The 15,506-nt window shown below is 43.5% G+C and overlaps 1 protein-coding gene across 1 annotated transcript in view; it reads left to right on the forward strand.

The window, feature by feature from the left end:
* Window positions 1–15,506, forward strand: part of KDM7A (lysine demethylase 7A) — a 97,814-nt gene that overhangs the window by 53,994 nt on the left and 28,314 nt on the right. The window contains exons 4-9 of the mRNA XM_051835658.2: window positions 1,865–2,025; window positions 4,093–4,234; window positions 4,529–4,715; window positions 7,298–7,460; window positions 13,217–13,304; window positions 15,090–15,196. Of these exons, the coding sequence (XP_051691618.2) occupies window positions 1,865–2,025; window positions 4,093–4,234; window positions 4,529–4,715; window positions 7,298–7,460; window positions 13,217–13,304; window positions 15,090–15,196 (848 nt within the window). The remainder of the gene's footprint in view (window positions 1–1,864; window positions 2,026–4,092; window positions 4,235–4,528; window positions 4,716–7,297; window positions 7,461–13,216; window positions 13,305–15,089; window positions 15,197–15,506) is intronic.

Raw genomic sequence — 15,506 nt, forward strand, 5'->3', positions numbered from 1 at the left:
CAAAGCCAGGATCCAGTAACTTCTTCCAGGTCTCCTATGCAGGTGCAGGGGCCCAAGGGTTTGGGCATCTTCTACCGCTTTCCCAGGCCATAGCAGAGAGCTGGATTGGAAGTGGAGCAGCCAGGTCTTGAACCTGCACCCATATGGGATGTTGGTACTGCAGGCAGTGGCCTTACCCACTATGCCACAGCGCCAGCCCCTCATTATACCTCATTTTAAACATTGAATTATTTTAGTATATCTTTTATTATAGTGTACCTGAACTTTTTTTCTTTTCCTACATTTAGAGTGTTTTATATATTTTTCCAATTACATGTATTGAATTAAGTAGATCATAATAGCTATGAATTTTACTTTAGGATAGTAGAAACACTTGTTATTAAAAGGAAAATTAGGTATGATAGGCTGAGAGTTATTCATATAGATCATTATAAAGCATTTGAAGGGAGGGTCAAAAAGTTTGTGGCAAATAGCATTAAAAGATTTTTATTTTTGTGTAAAACTTTTGAAATTCATGCATATTTCCATAAAATGCATTTTCCAAGAAGTTTTTGAAGACCTTTTTTGTGAATTAGACCATTACTATAGTATTTTAAAAATGAAACTCTGCCTTTCAAATAATAAATAAGTAACTCTTAAGAAAAGGGGGGGTGTGGGCACTGTGGTACAGTGGGTTAAGCCATAGCTTGGAACACCCGCATCCCACATTGAGTGCCTTCAGGATCAAGTCCTTTCTCTGCTTTCAATCCCTGCAAATGTAGCAGGGTAGCGGCACATGGTGGCCAAGTGCTTGTGTGTCTTCCCCATGTGGGAAACCAGATGGAGCTTGTGGCTTCAGCGTGGCCCAGCCCTGGCTGTTGTGGGTATTTGAGGAGTGAACCAGTGGATGGAAGATTCTTTCTTTCTCTGTCTCTCTCTCACACTCTGCCTTTAAAATAAATAATTAGATCTGGCCGGCGCCGCAGCTCACTAGGCTAATCCTCCGCCTAGCGGCACCGGCACACTGGGTTCTAGTCCTGGTTGGGGCGCCGGATTCTGTCCTGGTTGCCCCTCTTCCAGGCCAGCTCTCTGCTGTGGCCAGGGAGTGCAGTGGAGCATGGCCCAGGTGCTTGGGCCCTGCACCCCATGGGAGACCAGGAAAAGCACCTGGCTCCTGGCTCCTGCCATCGGATCAGCGCGGTGTGCCGGCCGCAGCGCGCCGGCTGCAGCGGCCATTGGAGGGTGAACCAATGGCAAAGGAAGACCTTTCTCTCTGTCTCTCTCTCTCACTGTCCACTCTGCCTGTCAAAAAAAAAATAATAATAAAAATAAAAAATAAAAAAAAATTAGATCTTACAAAAAAAAAAAAAGAGTGGGGCCGGTGCTGTGGTGCAGTGGGTTAAGCCACAACCTTCAGTGCCGGCATCCCATAGGCTTTCAAGTCCCAGGTGCTCTACTTCCAGTCCAGCTCCCTGCTAACATGCCTGGGAAAGCAGAAGATGGCTCAAGTCCTTGGGCTCTGCATCCACATGGGAGACCAGGAAGAAGCTCCTGGCTTCAGCCTGGCCAGGCCCGGTCATTGTGGCCACTTTGGGAATGAACCAGCAGATGGAAGATCTCTCTCAGTCTGTCCTTCTCTCTCTGTAACTCTGACTTTCAAATAAATAAACAGATCTTAAAAAAAAATACATAAATAGAGTTCTAGTCTCTTGGCTTTGCCCTGGCCCACCCCTGCCTGTTGTAGTTATTTTAGGAATGATCCAGTGGATGGAAGTGTGCTCTCACTGTCTCTCTCCCTGACTTTCAAATAAAATGAAAAAAAATAAAAAATAAAAAAATTGAACTTATCAACAGAAATGTCTCATTATTCTAATGCTTTCTGTAGTGCCGATGAAGTCATTGTGAAGATGCATGGCAACCAACTGACACAAAGATACCTGGAGAAACATGGATTTGATGTCCCTATTATGGTCCCTAAATTAGATGACCTAGGACTCAGGCTCCCTCCACCTGCTTTTTCTGTGATGGATGTGGAACGTTATGTAGGTACGAACTTGATTCCTTTAAGTACTTAGAAAAGTAAGATGATAATGGTAAAAGTAAAATGATAGTGTCCTAATATTAAAAGTTGAATAAAGAAATGTTAATTTAGTTCAGTTTCTGGAGTCAAGAAAAGTGAAATTCAGTGTCATCCATATTAAAAAATATCTTTTCTCAGCAGACCTGCAACTGTCAGCCACAGGATGAAGCAGTTTGCTTACTCTTACTTACTCAGCCTCATCCCAGAGTTTTCTTTGTATCATCAAATTTTCTGAAACTTGCTTAGGGAAGAGCATTACTGAGGAACAGCTACAGATCCCAGTAAGATCCTGGGAACCTGGATTGATTGTCCACATGTGTGGAATGCTGTGCAAGTTCCCAGAGGCCAGCATGCCACTGGGTCATCATCTCCTGGAACCCACCTTGTGACCTGCTGCCTAGAGGACAGGCGGTAAAAAAGGATGATTTTCCAGGCTGTCTGTAAGACTTGGTGAACATTGCTATTTAAATGATATCTTGATAATTCTGAGGCCCAGAAAGTCATAAGAAACAAGGGGGAAAACCTTTATCTTTTCCCATATCGTTGATATTTTTGGTTACTTTATTCATTCTCATATGGCATTTACACAGAAAGCTAACCATATATCCCTATGGAGGTTGCATTTTTTGCTAGCAATAGAGATTATTGATACCTTGACTTGGAATCATATATCCACTACAATACATTGGCTCTTTAGCGTGGAATATCTGAGAATTTGTCTCTTTATTGAGGTGTTGATTGACAGTTCTTATTGATAATTGTTTCAGTAATGAAATCCAGTTCAAGTTATGGCTTCACATTCCATTAAATTTGAATATTTGATAGAGTATGAGGGTGACGATAAACCTGTTTGTGTAGCTAGCACTGATAAATAAATGACTAGTGTAATAGGAAAAGTATAGGAAAAGATGCTCACACTGCTTGATAGCTAACTTTTTTGTTATTTATTATTTTTATTAGCAAAGCAGTTCAGTGAAATATTTGTAACAGAACTGTGTTACTTCCTAAAGAAAAAAGAAGTCTACATGAATACTTATTTTTGTTAAGTATTGCCATGTTTTGAATTCCACCTTTTCCTATAATCTGTTGTAAAATTGACTGTGCAGTGGCCCACAAGATCACCTCATGGATTGATAGGAAAACTAACTGTACCACAAATCAGGACTTGAGCATTTGTGCACTGGCATTGATTTGAACTTATTCTTGCTTCATACTCACTGATTTTTCTTGACAAAGAATATTAAAAGAAAAAACACCACCAGGAAAACAGAAATTGTCCTGGTTAACTTCCTCATCAATTCTCCAATACCTGATCTGATTTTTGAAACAGTGCACTTAGAATCTGAGGAAGGGAAAAGTCAGTTCTCTGAATTCTTTCAGGAGAAAACTGAAACCCAGAAGGCATCAGCTTGCACACACCAGCACACTGTATCTGCTGTCCTCATGAGCTATGCCCAGAAATCACCGTGCAGGCGTGTAAGCCTTCATGCAGCTCTGTGTCACGGCTTCACTCTCCCTCAAAAGCTGTCCCTTTTTCTCAGGTTCAGTTGGACCTAAACAGTAAGGATATAGAAGTGGGGCCCACGCCGTGGCTCATTTGGTTAATCCTCCGCCTGCGGCACTGGCATCCCATATAGGCGCCGGGTTCTAGTCCTGGTTGCTCCTCTTCCAGTCCAGCTCTCTGCTGTGGCCCAGGAGGGCAGTGGAGAATGGCCCAAGTGCTTGGGCCCTGCACCTGTGTGGGAGACCTGGAAGAGGCACCTGGCTGCTGGCTTTGGCTGCTGGCTTTGGATCGGCGTAGCTCCGGCTTTAGTGGCCATTTAGAGGGTGAACCAACGGAAGGAAGACCTTTCTCTCTGTCTCTCTCTCTCACTGTCTAACCCTATCTGTCAAAATCTTTGTCTAGGCTATGTAGTTTCATAGTTGGGTAAATTATCATACCAAGTAAATAGGGTTTTTAAAATATTTTTATTTAGGGTATCCACTGATACAACTTCTAAGCTCAATAATAAGACTATAACTTTTCTCTGCAGGTGGTGACAAAGTGATAGATGTCATTGATGTGGCAAGGCAGGCAGACAGCAAAATGACACTTCACAATTATGTTAAATACTTCATGAACCCTAACAGACCAAAAGTGTTGAATGTGATCAGCCTTGAATTTTCAGATACAAAGTGAGTAGTTCTGAACATTTTGGTTTAGCATTCTGAGTATTAGCTAAATATGGTTTAATGATATATTCATTTTAGTTAAGAAACATGACTTCTAAAGTTGTTCAGTGATAGCAGTGTTGTAAATTTTGCCTTGGCATGCTCAGAGAATATTAAGAAATGAGATATGTTTTAAACTCAGTAGTGTTACCCTGAATTCTGGGTAATTATTTGGTTTGGGTTGATATGGGAGAAGCCGTTAGAAGAAGTCTTACATTATGTGGGAGTGTGTATATGTATGGTTTGTTTCTTTAAAAGGATGTCTGAATTGGTGGAGGTCCCTGATATAGCCAGAAAACTTTCCTGGGTGGAAAATTATTGGCCAGATGATTCAGTTTTTCCCAAGCCATTTGTTCAGAAATACTGCTTAATGGGAGTTCAAGACAGCTACACAGATTTCCACATCGACTTCGGAGGAACTTCAGTCTGGTACCATGTCCTCTGGGTAAGACTGCAGTGTTTTTGTGTTCTTATTGACAGAAATAAATAGCTGTATTTTCCTAGTAGTACATTCATGTGCTGTAAAAGGCATTTGTAAGGGAGAAGTTTTCTACTTTTTAAGAAATAGAGGGGCCGGTGCTGTGGCGTAGCCGGTAAAGCTGCTGCCTGCAGTGCCGACATCCCATATGGGCGCTGGTTTGAGTCCCGGCTGCTCCACTTCTGATCCAGCTCTCTGCTGTGGCCTGGGAAAGCAGTGGAAGATGGCCCAAGTCTTTGGACCTTTGCACCCGCATGGGAGACCTGGAGGAAGCTCCTGTCTCCTGGCTTCGGATCAGCACAGTACCGGCTGTCGTGGCTAACTGGGGAGTGAACCAGCGGATGGGAGAACTCTCTCTCTCTGCCTTTCCTTCTATCTTGGGGTAACTCTGACTTCCAAATAAATGAATAAATCTAAAAAAAAAAAAAAAAAAGAAGAAGAAGGAGCTATCACTTTGCCTTTAGCATTAGCATTATTTTTATCCCAGGTAATGAAAGTTCTTCATTTATATTTAGTTCTTTTTTATTCCTTTTTTTCCTCCCATCTAAGTTGGTTTCTTTTAGCCTTGTCTCTTTTTGTTCCTGTAAATCAATTATTCATTGATACATAAATCAAATCCCTAAAAAGGAGAAAAATTACAATGATAATTACTTCTGGCCTTGCAGTTGGGTTATGATAGCTAGTTGGAACATCTTCTGTTGCTTCCCAGACACAGTAACAGGGAGCTGGATGGGAATTAGAGGAGCTGGGACTTGAACTTGGTGCTCAGATATGGGGTGCCAGCATTGCAAACAGCAGCTTAACCTGCTGTACTATGCCAGCCTCTGCAATGCCTTTTCTTTGTGAGGAAGCAAAGAGTTCATGAAAGGAAATTTATTTTTCAGTCTTCAAAAATAATCATTATGGCTTGGGTCCCTGCTAGTCAGGGAGACTTGGATAGAGTTCCTGGCTTCAGGCTTCAGCATAGCGCAGCCCCAGCTGTTGTGGGCATTTGGGGAGCAAAGTGGCAGCAGGAAGATCTCTGTCTCTTTCTGTCACTCGGACTTTCAAATAAATACAAATCAATAAGTAAACTTCAAAAATAATTGTTATGTTATAGATTTTTTGAGAAGATTTATTTATTTATTCAAAAGGCAGAGTTACAGAGAGGCAGAGAGAGAGGTCTTCCATCTGCTGGTTCACTCCCCAAATGGCCACAATGGCCAGAGCTGAGCCAATGGGAAGCCAGGAGCCAGGAGCTTTTTCCAGATCCCCGACATGGATGCAGTGGCCCAAGGATGTGGGCCATCCTCCACTGCTTTCCCAGGCCATAGCAGAGAGCTGGATCGGATGTGGAGCAGCTGGGACTTGAACCCGTGCCCATATGGGATGCCGGCACAGCAGGCGGCGTTTTTACCTGCTACGCCACAGTGCTGGCTCCTATGTTATAGACCCTAGTAGAAAGGACAATGTAATAGAGGTTACTCTATCTTGGGACCTTATACAGAAAGCTGTGGAACATAGAATTAAAAGGTAAGTTTATTTTGAGGTCTATACATAGTCTTCCCACAGTATGCACGTTCCATGACATTTTGAGATACTTCATCTTATTCTGATACCTTGAAAACGTGAGGTCAGTAGGATGTTTGTGGCTCTTAACCTCCTCTCACAGCTCTGTCTTCAGTGTGACCTTACTGACTTCTCATTGGCTGGGCAAGGAGCATTAGCGCTTGTGAAAATTTTTACTGGGGCCGGCACAGAGGCATAGTGGTTAATGCTGCTGCCTGCTGTGCTGGGATCCCAGGTGGGCACAGGTTCGTTTTCTGGCTGCTCCACTTTCAATCCAGCTCTCTGCTATGGCCTGGAAAGCTGTAGAAGATGGTCCAAGTCCTTGGGCCCCTCTACCCATGTGGGAGACCCGGAAGAATCTCCTGGCTTCGGATCGGCTCAGCTCTGGCCGTTGCGGCCATTTGGGGAGTGAACCAGTGGATGGAAGACGTCTCTCTTTCTCTCTTTCTCTCTCTCTGCCTCTCCTTCTCTCTCTGTGTAACTCTGACTTTCAAATAAATAAATAAATAAATAAATCTTTAAGAAAAAAGAAAATCTTTATTAATGGCAACGCTAAGGTGAGTGACGTAGCACTGTGGGGTAAAGCTGCGGCTTGCGATGCCTGCATCATATATCAGAGTGCCGGCTCAACTTCAGCTGCTCTGCTTCAGTCCAGTTTCCTCCTCATGCACCTGAGCGCCCGCGGTTGATGGCTTGAGGACGTGAGTGCCAGTGCGAGTCCTGGCTCCGGGCTTCCGCTTGGCCTCACCCAGCTGTCGCAGTCACTTGAAGAGTAAACTAGAGGATGGAAGATAATCTTTATCTCTTCTCTCTGTCACTCTGCCTTTCAAATAATCAATAAAATTTTTTTTTAAAAAAAGGCAGTAGCTACTGATGAGATGTGCAGATTTTATGAACATAAAAATTTGATAATTGTCTAATTTACTTTGAGAAATTGGATTAATGTTGACCATCTGAAAAATGACTTTTGCTTTTTTAATAATAGTATTCCTTCCTTCCAGGGTGAGAAGATCTTTTATTTGATAAAGCCAACAGATGAAAATCTGGCACTCTATGAATCTTGGAGTTCATCTGTGACCCAGAGTGAGGTGTTCTTTGGAGACAAAGTGGAGAAATGCTACAAGTGTGTGGTGAAGCAGGGACACACCTTATTCGTTCCTACAGGTAAGGCTTCAGTCCTACCCCTGCTCCTTACAGCTGATAGTGAGTCACATGGGCATGACTTTTAATCAGAGCTCTGGCTTTAATGTGCTTGGAAAGTAACTTTATGGCATTTTCTAAGAGTAATTCTTGGACTTTTTACTTTGTTATCCTATAGAGGGTTCCTCTTATAGTTAGGACTTGTTTTGGCATTGTAGTTTATGTCATTTGCCGACATTTTTATTGAGATAAAATTCACATATAATAATATTTGCCCTTTGAAAGTCCCCAGTTCAGTGAATTTTAGTAAAGTAATAAGGCTGTGCAATCAGCACCAGTGTCTAAGTTCAGAATATTTTCATCATCACTCTCCCCTCCTTGGAGCCCTTGACAACCACTAAAATACTTTGTCTATGAATTTGCCCATTGTGGACACTTCATATAAATGGAATCAGACAGTAGGTAACCTTTTGTGTCTGCCTTCTGTCATTTAGCATAATAAATTTGAGGCTCATCTGTGTTGTAGAATATAACAATTCTTCATCTGTTTATGGCCCAAGAATATTCCATTGTAAGATAAACAATATTTTGTTTATTCACTTATCAGCTGATGGAATCTGAATTATTTCCTGTTTTTATCTTCAGTATTGCTGCTCTGAACATATGTGGAGGTAGCTTTGGAGGAGGGTAGAGTATATACCTTGTGCTGGAATTGCTGTATCACGTGGTTTAACTTTGAGAGGAGCTGCTGAACTATTCTCCAAATACCATTTTATGTTCCCATTAGCAATGTTTTGGGTTCTAGCTTATCCATACTCTTGCCAGCATTGTGGCTGTCTCTTATTTTTGCCATTCTACTGGGTGTCAATTGCTACTACATAATTTTTTTAAAAAAATTATTTTATTTTACTTGAAAGTCCGAGTTACACAGGGAGAGGAGAGGCACAGAGAGAGAGAGAGAGAGAGAGGTCTTCCATCCGCTCGTTCACTCCCCAATTGGCTGCAACAGCTGGAGCTGCGCCAATCTGAAGCCAGGAGCCTGGAGCCTCTTCTGGGTCTCCCACTTGAGTACAGGGCCCAAGGACTTGGGCCATCTTCCACTGCTTTCCCAGGCCACAGCAGAGAGCTGGACTGGAATTAGAGTAGCTGGGTCTTGAACTGGCGCCCACATGGGATGCTGGCGCTTCAGACCAGGGCATTAACCCGTTGTGCCACAGTGTCGGCCCCAATACTACATAATTTTTTTTAAAGGGTTTTATTTATAGGAGAGGTAGAGTTACGGACAGGGAGAGACAGAGAGTGTTATCTTCCATCTGCTGGTTCACTCCCCAAATGGCTGCAATGGCCAGAGCTGAGCAGATCTGAAGCCAGGAGCCAGGAGCTTCTTCCAGGTTTCTCATGCAGGTGCAAGGGTGCAAGCACTTGGGCTGTATTCCACTACTTTCCCAGGCCGGTTAGCAGGAAGCTGGATTGGAAGAGCAGCAGCTGGGACATGAACTGGCACCCATATGAGATGCCAGTGCCACAGGCCCTACATCATGGTTTTGATTTGTATTTCATTCATCACTAATGATGCATAGTATTTAGTGTTTTTATTGTGCTTATTTGTGTGTCTTTGAAGAAATGCCTTTGGTGGAATCCAAAAACTACTCAGTTTTAAACTGAGTTGTCTTTTTATTGTTGAGTTTTTTTAATATATTTATTTATTTATTATCTTTTTTTTTGACAGGCAGAGTGGACAGTGAGAGAGGTAGAGACAGAGAGAAAGGTCTTCCTTTACCGTTGGTTCACCCTCCAATGGCTGCTGCGGCCGGCACACTGCGCTGATCTGAAGCCAAAAGCCAGGTGCTTCTCCTGGTCTCCCATGCGGGTGCAGGGCCCAAGCACTTGGGTCATCCTCCACTGCACTCCCTGGCCACAGCAGAGAGCTGGTCTGGAAGAGGGGCAACCGGGACAGAATCTGGCGCCCCGACCGGGACTAGAACCCTGTGTGCTGGCGCCGCAGGTGGAGGATTAGCCTATTGAGCCACGGCGCCAGCCTAGATTTATTTATTTATTTGAAAGGCAGAGTTAGAGAGGCAGAGGCAGAGAGAGAGAGAGGTCTTCCATCTGCTGGTTCACTCCTCAAATGGCAGCAACAACTGGAGTTGGGCCTATCCGAAGCCAGGAGCCAGGAGCTTCGTCCAGGTCTCCCATGTGGGTACAGGGGCCCAAGGACTTGGGCCATCTTCTACTGCTTTCCCAGGCCATAGCAGAGAGCTGGATCGGAAGTGGAGGAGCTGGAACTCGAACCAGCGCTGATATGTGATGCTGCCACTGCAGGCAACGGCTTTACCCGCTACGCCACAGTGCCAGTCTCTCTTTACTGTTGAATTTAGAAGCATTATTTTGTATAATAGACCTGTGTCAGATATATGTTACAAATATTTTCTCCCGTTCTGTGGATGATCCTTTTGCTTTTCTTGATAGTATCTCAGTCCATCTTGGTTTGCTAGAATGAAATACCTGAGGGCGGGCATTTATACACAGAAGAGGTTTATTTAGCTCATGGTTCTTGAGATCCAAGAGCATGGCAGTTGCAGCTGCCTGGCATCACAGTGTTGGGTGCGAATGCAGAAGAGGAATCAGGGGAAGTGTTCGGCTCACTTACTAGCCCATTTTCCTGGGAGCTGATTGGGTGTTGTGAGACCTGAGCCACCCTAGAGAGAGAGAGCACCGATCACTTGACTCAGAGTCCCTGTGACTCTGCCTAGTTACCTTCCTCTAGACTCTCTTTTTCCTTTTAAAGATTTCTTTATTCAGAAGACAGAGTTAGAGAGACAGACGGACAGACAGACAGTGGTCTTCCATCCACTGGTTTACTCCCCAAATGGTCTCAAGGGCTGGAGCTGAGCTGATCCAAAGCCAGGAGCCAGGAGCTTCTTCCAGGTCTCCCACATGGGTGCAGTGACACAAGGAGTTGGGCCATCTTCCACTGCTTTCCCAAGCCATAGCAGAGATCTGGATCAGAAGTGGAGCAGCTGGGACTCGATCCAGTGCCCATATGGGATGCTGGCACTGCAGATGGTGGTGTTACCTGCTATGCCACAGTGCCAGCCTCTAGACTACCTCAACTCTTCCACACAGAAGACCAAGCCTCCAAAACACGAATTGCTGAGGGACAAACCCTACCCAATGTCCTTTGATGCATGACAGTTTTTAATTTAGGTAAAGGTCCCTTCAATTTTTAACTGGTCAGCTCAGTTAATTGCTGTCAGAGACCAAGCCTGTAAGGTTCTGAGCTGCTGACATGGGACAGTTAGAAGGTCACAAGGGACCCCAGGAAGGGGTGAGGATTAGTCTTAGCAGTAGCTTCAAGTATAGGCATCAGCTGTGTCAGGGAATAGCCTCTCCAGACCACTGGATCTGAGGATTGTGTTTGGTGATGTCAGTGGCTGCAGAGGTCACTGGTGTCTGTTACCACAGGCCCTGCTTCCTTACTCTGCCTTGCCTCTGGTGTGCAAAAATGTAATAAACATGTGTTGGATAAATGCCTAGAACTACCAGAATTTGTGCCTAAATATCAGTATTTCCATTTTGAGTGAGCTAAGATTCTTCTTTAAGACCTCTTCCTTATCCTGTTTATAATTTTTGTAACCTCTTAGAAGTCTTAAATTCAGGGGCCAGCGCTGTGGCACAGCAGGTTCAAGCCCCAGCCTGTAGTGCTGGTATCCCATATGGGTGCTGGTTCAAGACCCGGCTGCTCCACTTGAATCTGGCTCTCTGCTGTGGCCTGGGAAAGCAGCAGATGGCCCAAGTCCTTGGGCCCCTGCACTCACAAGAGAGACCCTAAAGAAGCTCCTGGCTCCTGGCTTTGGATCAACTCAGCTCTGGCCATTGCAGCCATTTGGAGAGTGAACCAGCAGATGGAAGACCTCTCTCTCTCTGGTTCTGCCTCTCTCTGTAACTCTTTCAAATGAATAAAATAGATCTTTAAAAAAAAATTCATAAATAGTACAACTACTTACGCAAATAAGTTTTTTAAAAACTCATTTAATGATCTAACTGGAATACACAGAACAATAAAATGTGTGAAGTATTTTTTTAGTTTGTTCCGTGTAGGCACAGCAGCATTAGAAAGCAGCATGCTAGCTGCATGAACCAGAAATGGATGTGTGTGTGCAGTGACAGCTGAGATTCATGGGTAGCACGGTGCAGGGGGTGGGTCTCAAACCTCATGCAGCATCAGGACCACACAGAGCGACTGCTGGCCACAGGTCGCTGCGCCTCGTCCCTGAGGTTCTGACCGAGTCGATTTGCATAGAGCTGAGAGTTTGTATTTCTAACAAGTTCTGGTGCTGGTGCTCCTGATTTAGCGACCACACTTGGAGAACCCTTGCCGTGGACAAAATGGTTTTTTTCCAAAGAAGTTAGCAACTGACAGACTACCAAACAAACTAGTTTCCTTCAATTGCAGAGTAGTTGTATTCCTGGAGATTGTATGAAAACCATGCATGATGTAGCGTTTAGATACACCCGGTGGTCCTCTATGGCAGCAGTACTGCCCATGCAGGGCGTCTTGGAAAGCGTGGGAGCTTTGTCACCGCAATCAGGGAGTACTGCTGGCGTTCTGTGCACGTGGCAAGGGGGCTGCAGTTGTGCTCAGATAGGGAGTGGATGTGTCCTGCACCTGGGTGAGTGATGAAGGCTCATTCCTTGTGGATGCAGCTGCCCTGCATGTTGCATTTCTAGCACCAGCTCCTGAAATGGGCTCCCTGACCATCCCAGCAATCAAAACAGGCCCGACTCCAGAAACAACCCTGGAAGGCAGCGTGTTGCTGTTGAGAACCACTCATGATCTGACTTGTAGCGGACAGACTTCCCCAAGTCAAGCACAAGCCCTGTGCCTTTGGGCACACTAATGAGCATGAGTCAGGCTTTTGATGTGTTACAACACAATGAGGGATGAAAAGATGAAAAATATTAAGAAAATAGGACTGGAGCCGGGGCTGTGGCGTGGCAGGTAAAGCCACCACATGTGATACCGGCATCCTGTATGGGCACAGGTAGGAGTCCTGGCTACTCCACTTTTGGTTCAGCTCCTTGCTAGTGTGCCTAAGGAGGGCAGAGGAGGATGGACCAGATGCTTGGGCCCCTGCATCCATGTGGGAGACCCGGAAGAAGCTGCTGGCTCTGGCTTGGCCCAACCCTTACCGTTGTGGCCATTTGGGGAGCGAGCCAGCGAATGGAGGATCTCTCTCTATTCCTTTATTTTAAAAGAGCCAATGTTTTCATGCAGACATGGGTGAATATATTTCTCTGAAGTCTTATGTTGTCAATATTTCTTTCAGAAAAGCTGGGGTTCATCTTTAGGAATGATTCTCACTTTGAAAACACTTGAATAGGAATGCACAATGTAACTTCAGCGGACCCTGACCCTCCATGATAAAATGCAGAGTCAGGTCTCAGGTTGAGTTCCTGGTCCTTGGCCTTAGCTCTTCACAGCGCTCATTTCTCCACGACAGTGGGGAAGACGTGACTTCACACCAGAATCTTTCATGTAAAGTTAAAATGCTGTGTCTCTCAAACTCAGCTCAGAACCTGGCATATAACAGGTACCTAATGTTTAATGGAGTGAATCAGCAGACTGCAGTCAACATTAACTTCTTTGGCTGTTTAGCTTCAGAGTATGAAGTAAACTGATGTTGGTATTTTAAATGGCTACTTCCGAGGTAGATATCACAGTTTTTGGTTTAAATATTGAAAAAAATCACTGATTGATATACTTTTAACCATTTCAGGGTGGATTCATGCTGTGCTCACGTCTCAGGACTGTATGGCTTTTGGGGGGAACTTTCTGCACAACCTTAACATTGGCATGCAGCTCAGGTCTGTGTCATTGCCCATTTTTAAACAGGACATTTCTGTTTCAAACAAGAAGTAAAACCACAGCATACGTGATTTGATATGTGTTTATCAAGGCCCTATCAAGATGGGCCTTGAAAAATGATTAGGAACTTTTTAACTTAAGTGTTACTTAAAAATTTTGTCAGGATATTCACACTGATGTGTTTCAAATATGAAATAAAAATGGTGACTTATTTTGATTGACAAGATCTCTCCAAATTTCAGTCTTCTATAAAAATGTATGTTCTCTGCTTTAGCTATTTTTCAGTGAGGGAAATGAACTAAATCCACTCCAACTTAGGTGAAACATAAGGTGCTGGAGAAAGTAACCCTGAAGTCAGGACTGCTTCAAAACACTTGCTTTAGTTTTGCTGCCGATAAAGGATCAACAGCTATTTCTCCTTCTGTCTGAAAATATGACTTTTCTGTCACTGTTCACCTGATAGTCTAATGAAGCTAGAATGTTAGGAGGTGACATTGTTCATGGTAAACCTGATTCCTGGTTGATAAACTTCATCACCACTGACAGAACTGGAAATTTCTGGTAGCGAGCACTTTCTTTGGGCTTCCTTGAGTCTGTGGTGGCTCTTGAAATTTGGCATGCCCATAAGGAATCCTGGAGCCCGTGTAACACATGAGATGTTAACTACAGTAGGTCTTCTACCCACCAAGTGTGAATCTCACCTCTGTACCTGAGCTGTCTCTGGAGAAGAGGTCACTCCTCTCATGTGGACTGCTACAAGGGCCATGACAGAAGGCTAACACTGTGGCAAGCTATGGTTCCCGTCTTATCACCTTGGCCAGTGCCACATGTGGTCTTGACCTTGAATTCTTTTTTTTTTTTTTAACTTTTATTTGATGAATATAGATTTCCAAAGTACAGCTTATGGATTACATTGGCTCCCCCCACCCATGACTTCCCTCCCACCCGCAACCCTCCCCTTTCCTGCTCTCTCTCCCCTTCCATTCATATCAAGATTCATTTTCATTTTTCTATATATACAGAAGATCAGTTTAGCATACATTAAGTAAAGATTTCAACAGTTTGCACCCACATAGAAACACAAAGTGAAAAATACTGTTTGAGTACTCGTTATAGCATTAGATCTCAATGTACAGCACATTAAGGACAGAGATCCTACATGAGGAATAAGTGCACAGTGACTCCTGTTTTTGACTTTACAAATTGACACTCTTGTTTATGGCATCAGTAATCTCCCTGTGCTCCAGTCATGAGTTTCCAAGGCTATGGAAGCCTTTTGAGTTCACTGACTCTTATCTTATTTAGACAAGGTCATAGTCAAAGTGGAGGTTCTCTCCTCCCTTCAGAGAAAGGTAACTCCTTCTTTGAAGACCTGTTCTTTCCACTGGGATCTCACTCACAGAGATCTTTCATTTATTGACCTTGAATTCTTAATAGAACCTAATGAAAACTTGCTGGGTGGACATTGCAGTATTGTCAAACATACAGCGTTGTTTTGTTCCTCACAGTGGAACCCTTTTAAAATATCTTTTGATAAAAGTAGGATAAGAATCCCAAGATGTGATCTTTTCTGAAGCTCAATGTAATTCTTAAGTATACTGTCAAATTTACCAGTCACAACCTGGATAAAGTCTTAATTTATTCTTGTCCAAATGTGGTGGTGTTAAGTCATATACAGCACTTGATCAGCTTATGTATATCATGACCTACTTATTTTCAAGTTGGTTACCTTCATTTAACTTCTAAATGCTAATATTAAATGTCTTTACCTTTTATTCATTTAGGTGTTATGAAATGGAGAAAAGGCTAAAAACACCAGATCTTTTCAAATTCCCTTTCTTTGAAGCCATATGTTGGTTCGTAGCCAAAAATTTGTTGGAAACTCTCAAAGGTAATGAATAATTTGCACGTTTTGTTGTATATGGTGCATAATATTTACAAATTCACTAAAAGCCACTTGACAGAAACCCTTTTCTTGTGTGGTATGTGTGTCAGACCTATTTTGTTTTTTAAATACATGATTTCCCCACCAGCAGCATTAGCAAATTCATGTCTCTAGTCCATAGCCTAGCAGTCTGTGTTTTTAAAAATCAGATATATGAACACCTGCATTAGAACAAAACAGAAATCTTGGAATGTTTATTTCACCTAGTGCTCCAGTAGCTTGCACACATTATCAAGCATGTAAAAGTGCCTCACTC

This window comes from Oryctolagus cuniculus, chromosome 3 (assembly GCF_964237555.1).
Source record: "Oryctolagus cuniculus chromosome 3, mOryCun1.1, whole genome shotgun sequence".
NCBI lineage: Eukaryota > Metazoa > Chordata > Mammalia > Lagomorpha > Leporidae > Oryctolagus > Oryctolagus cuniculus.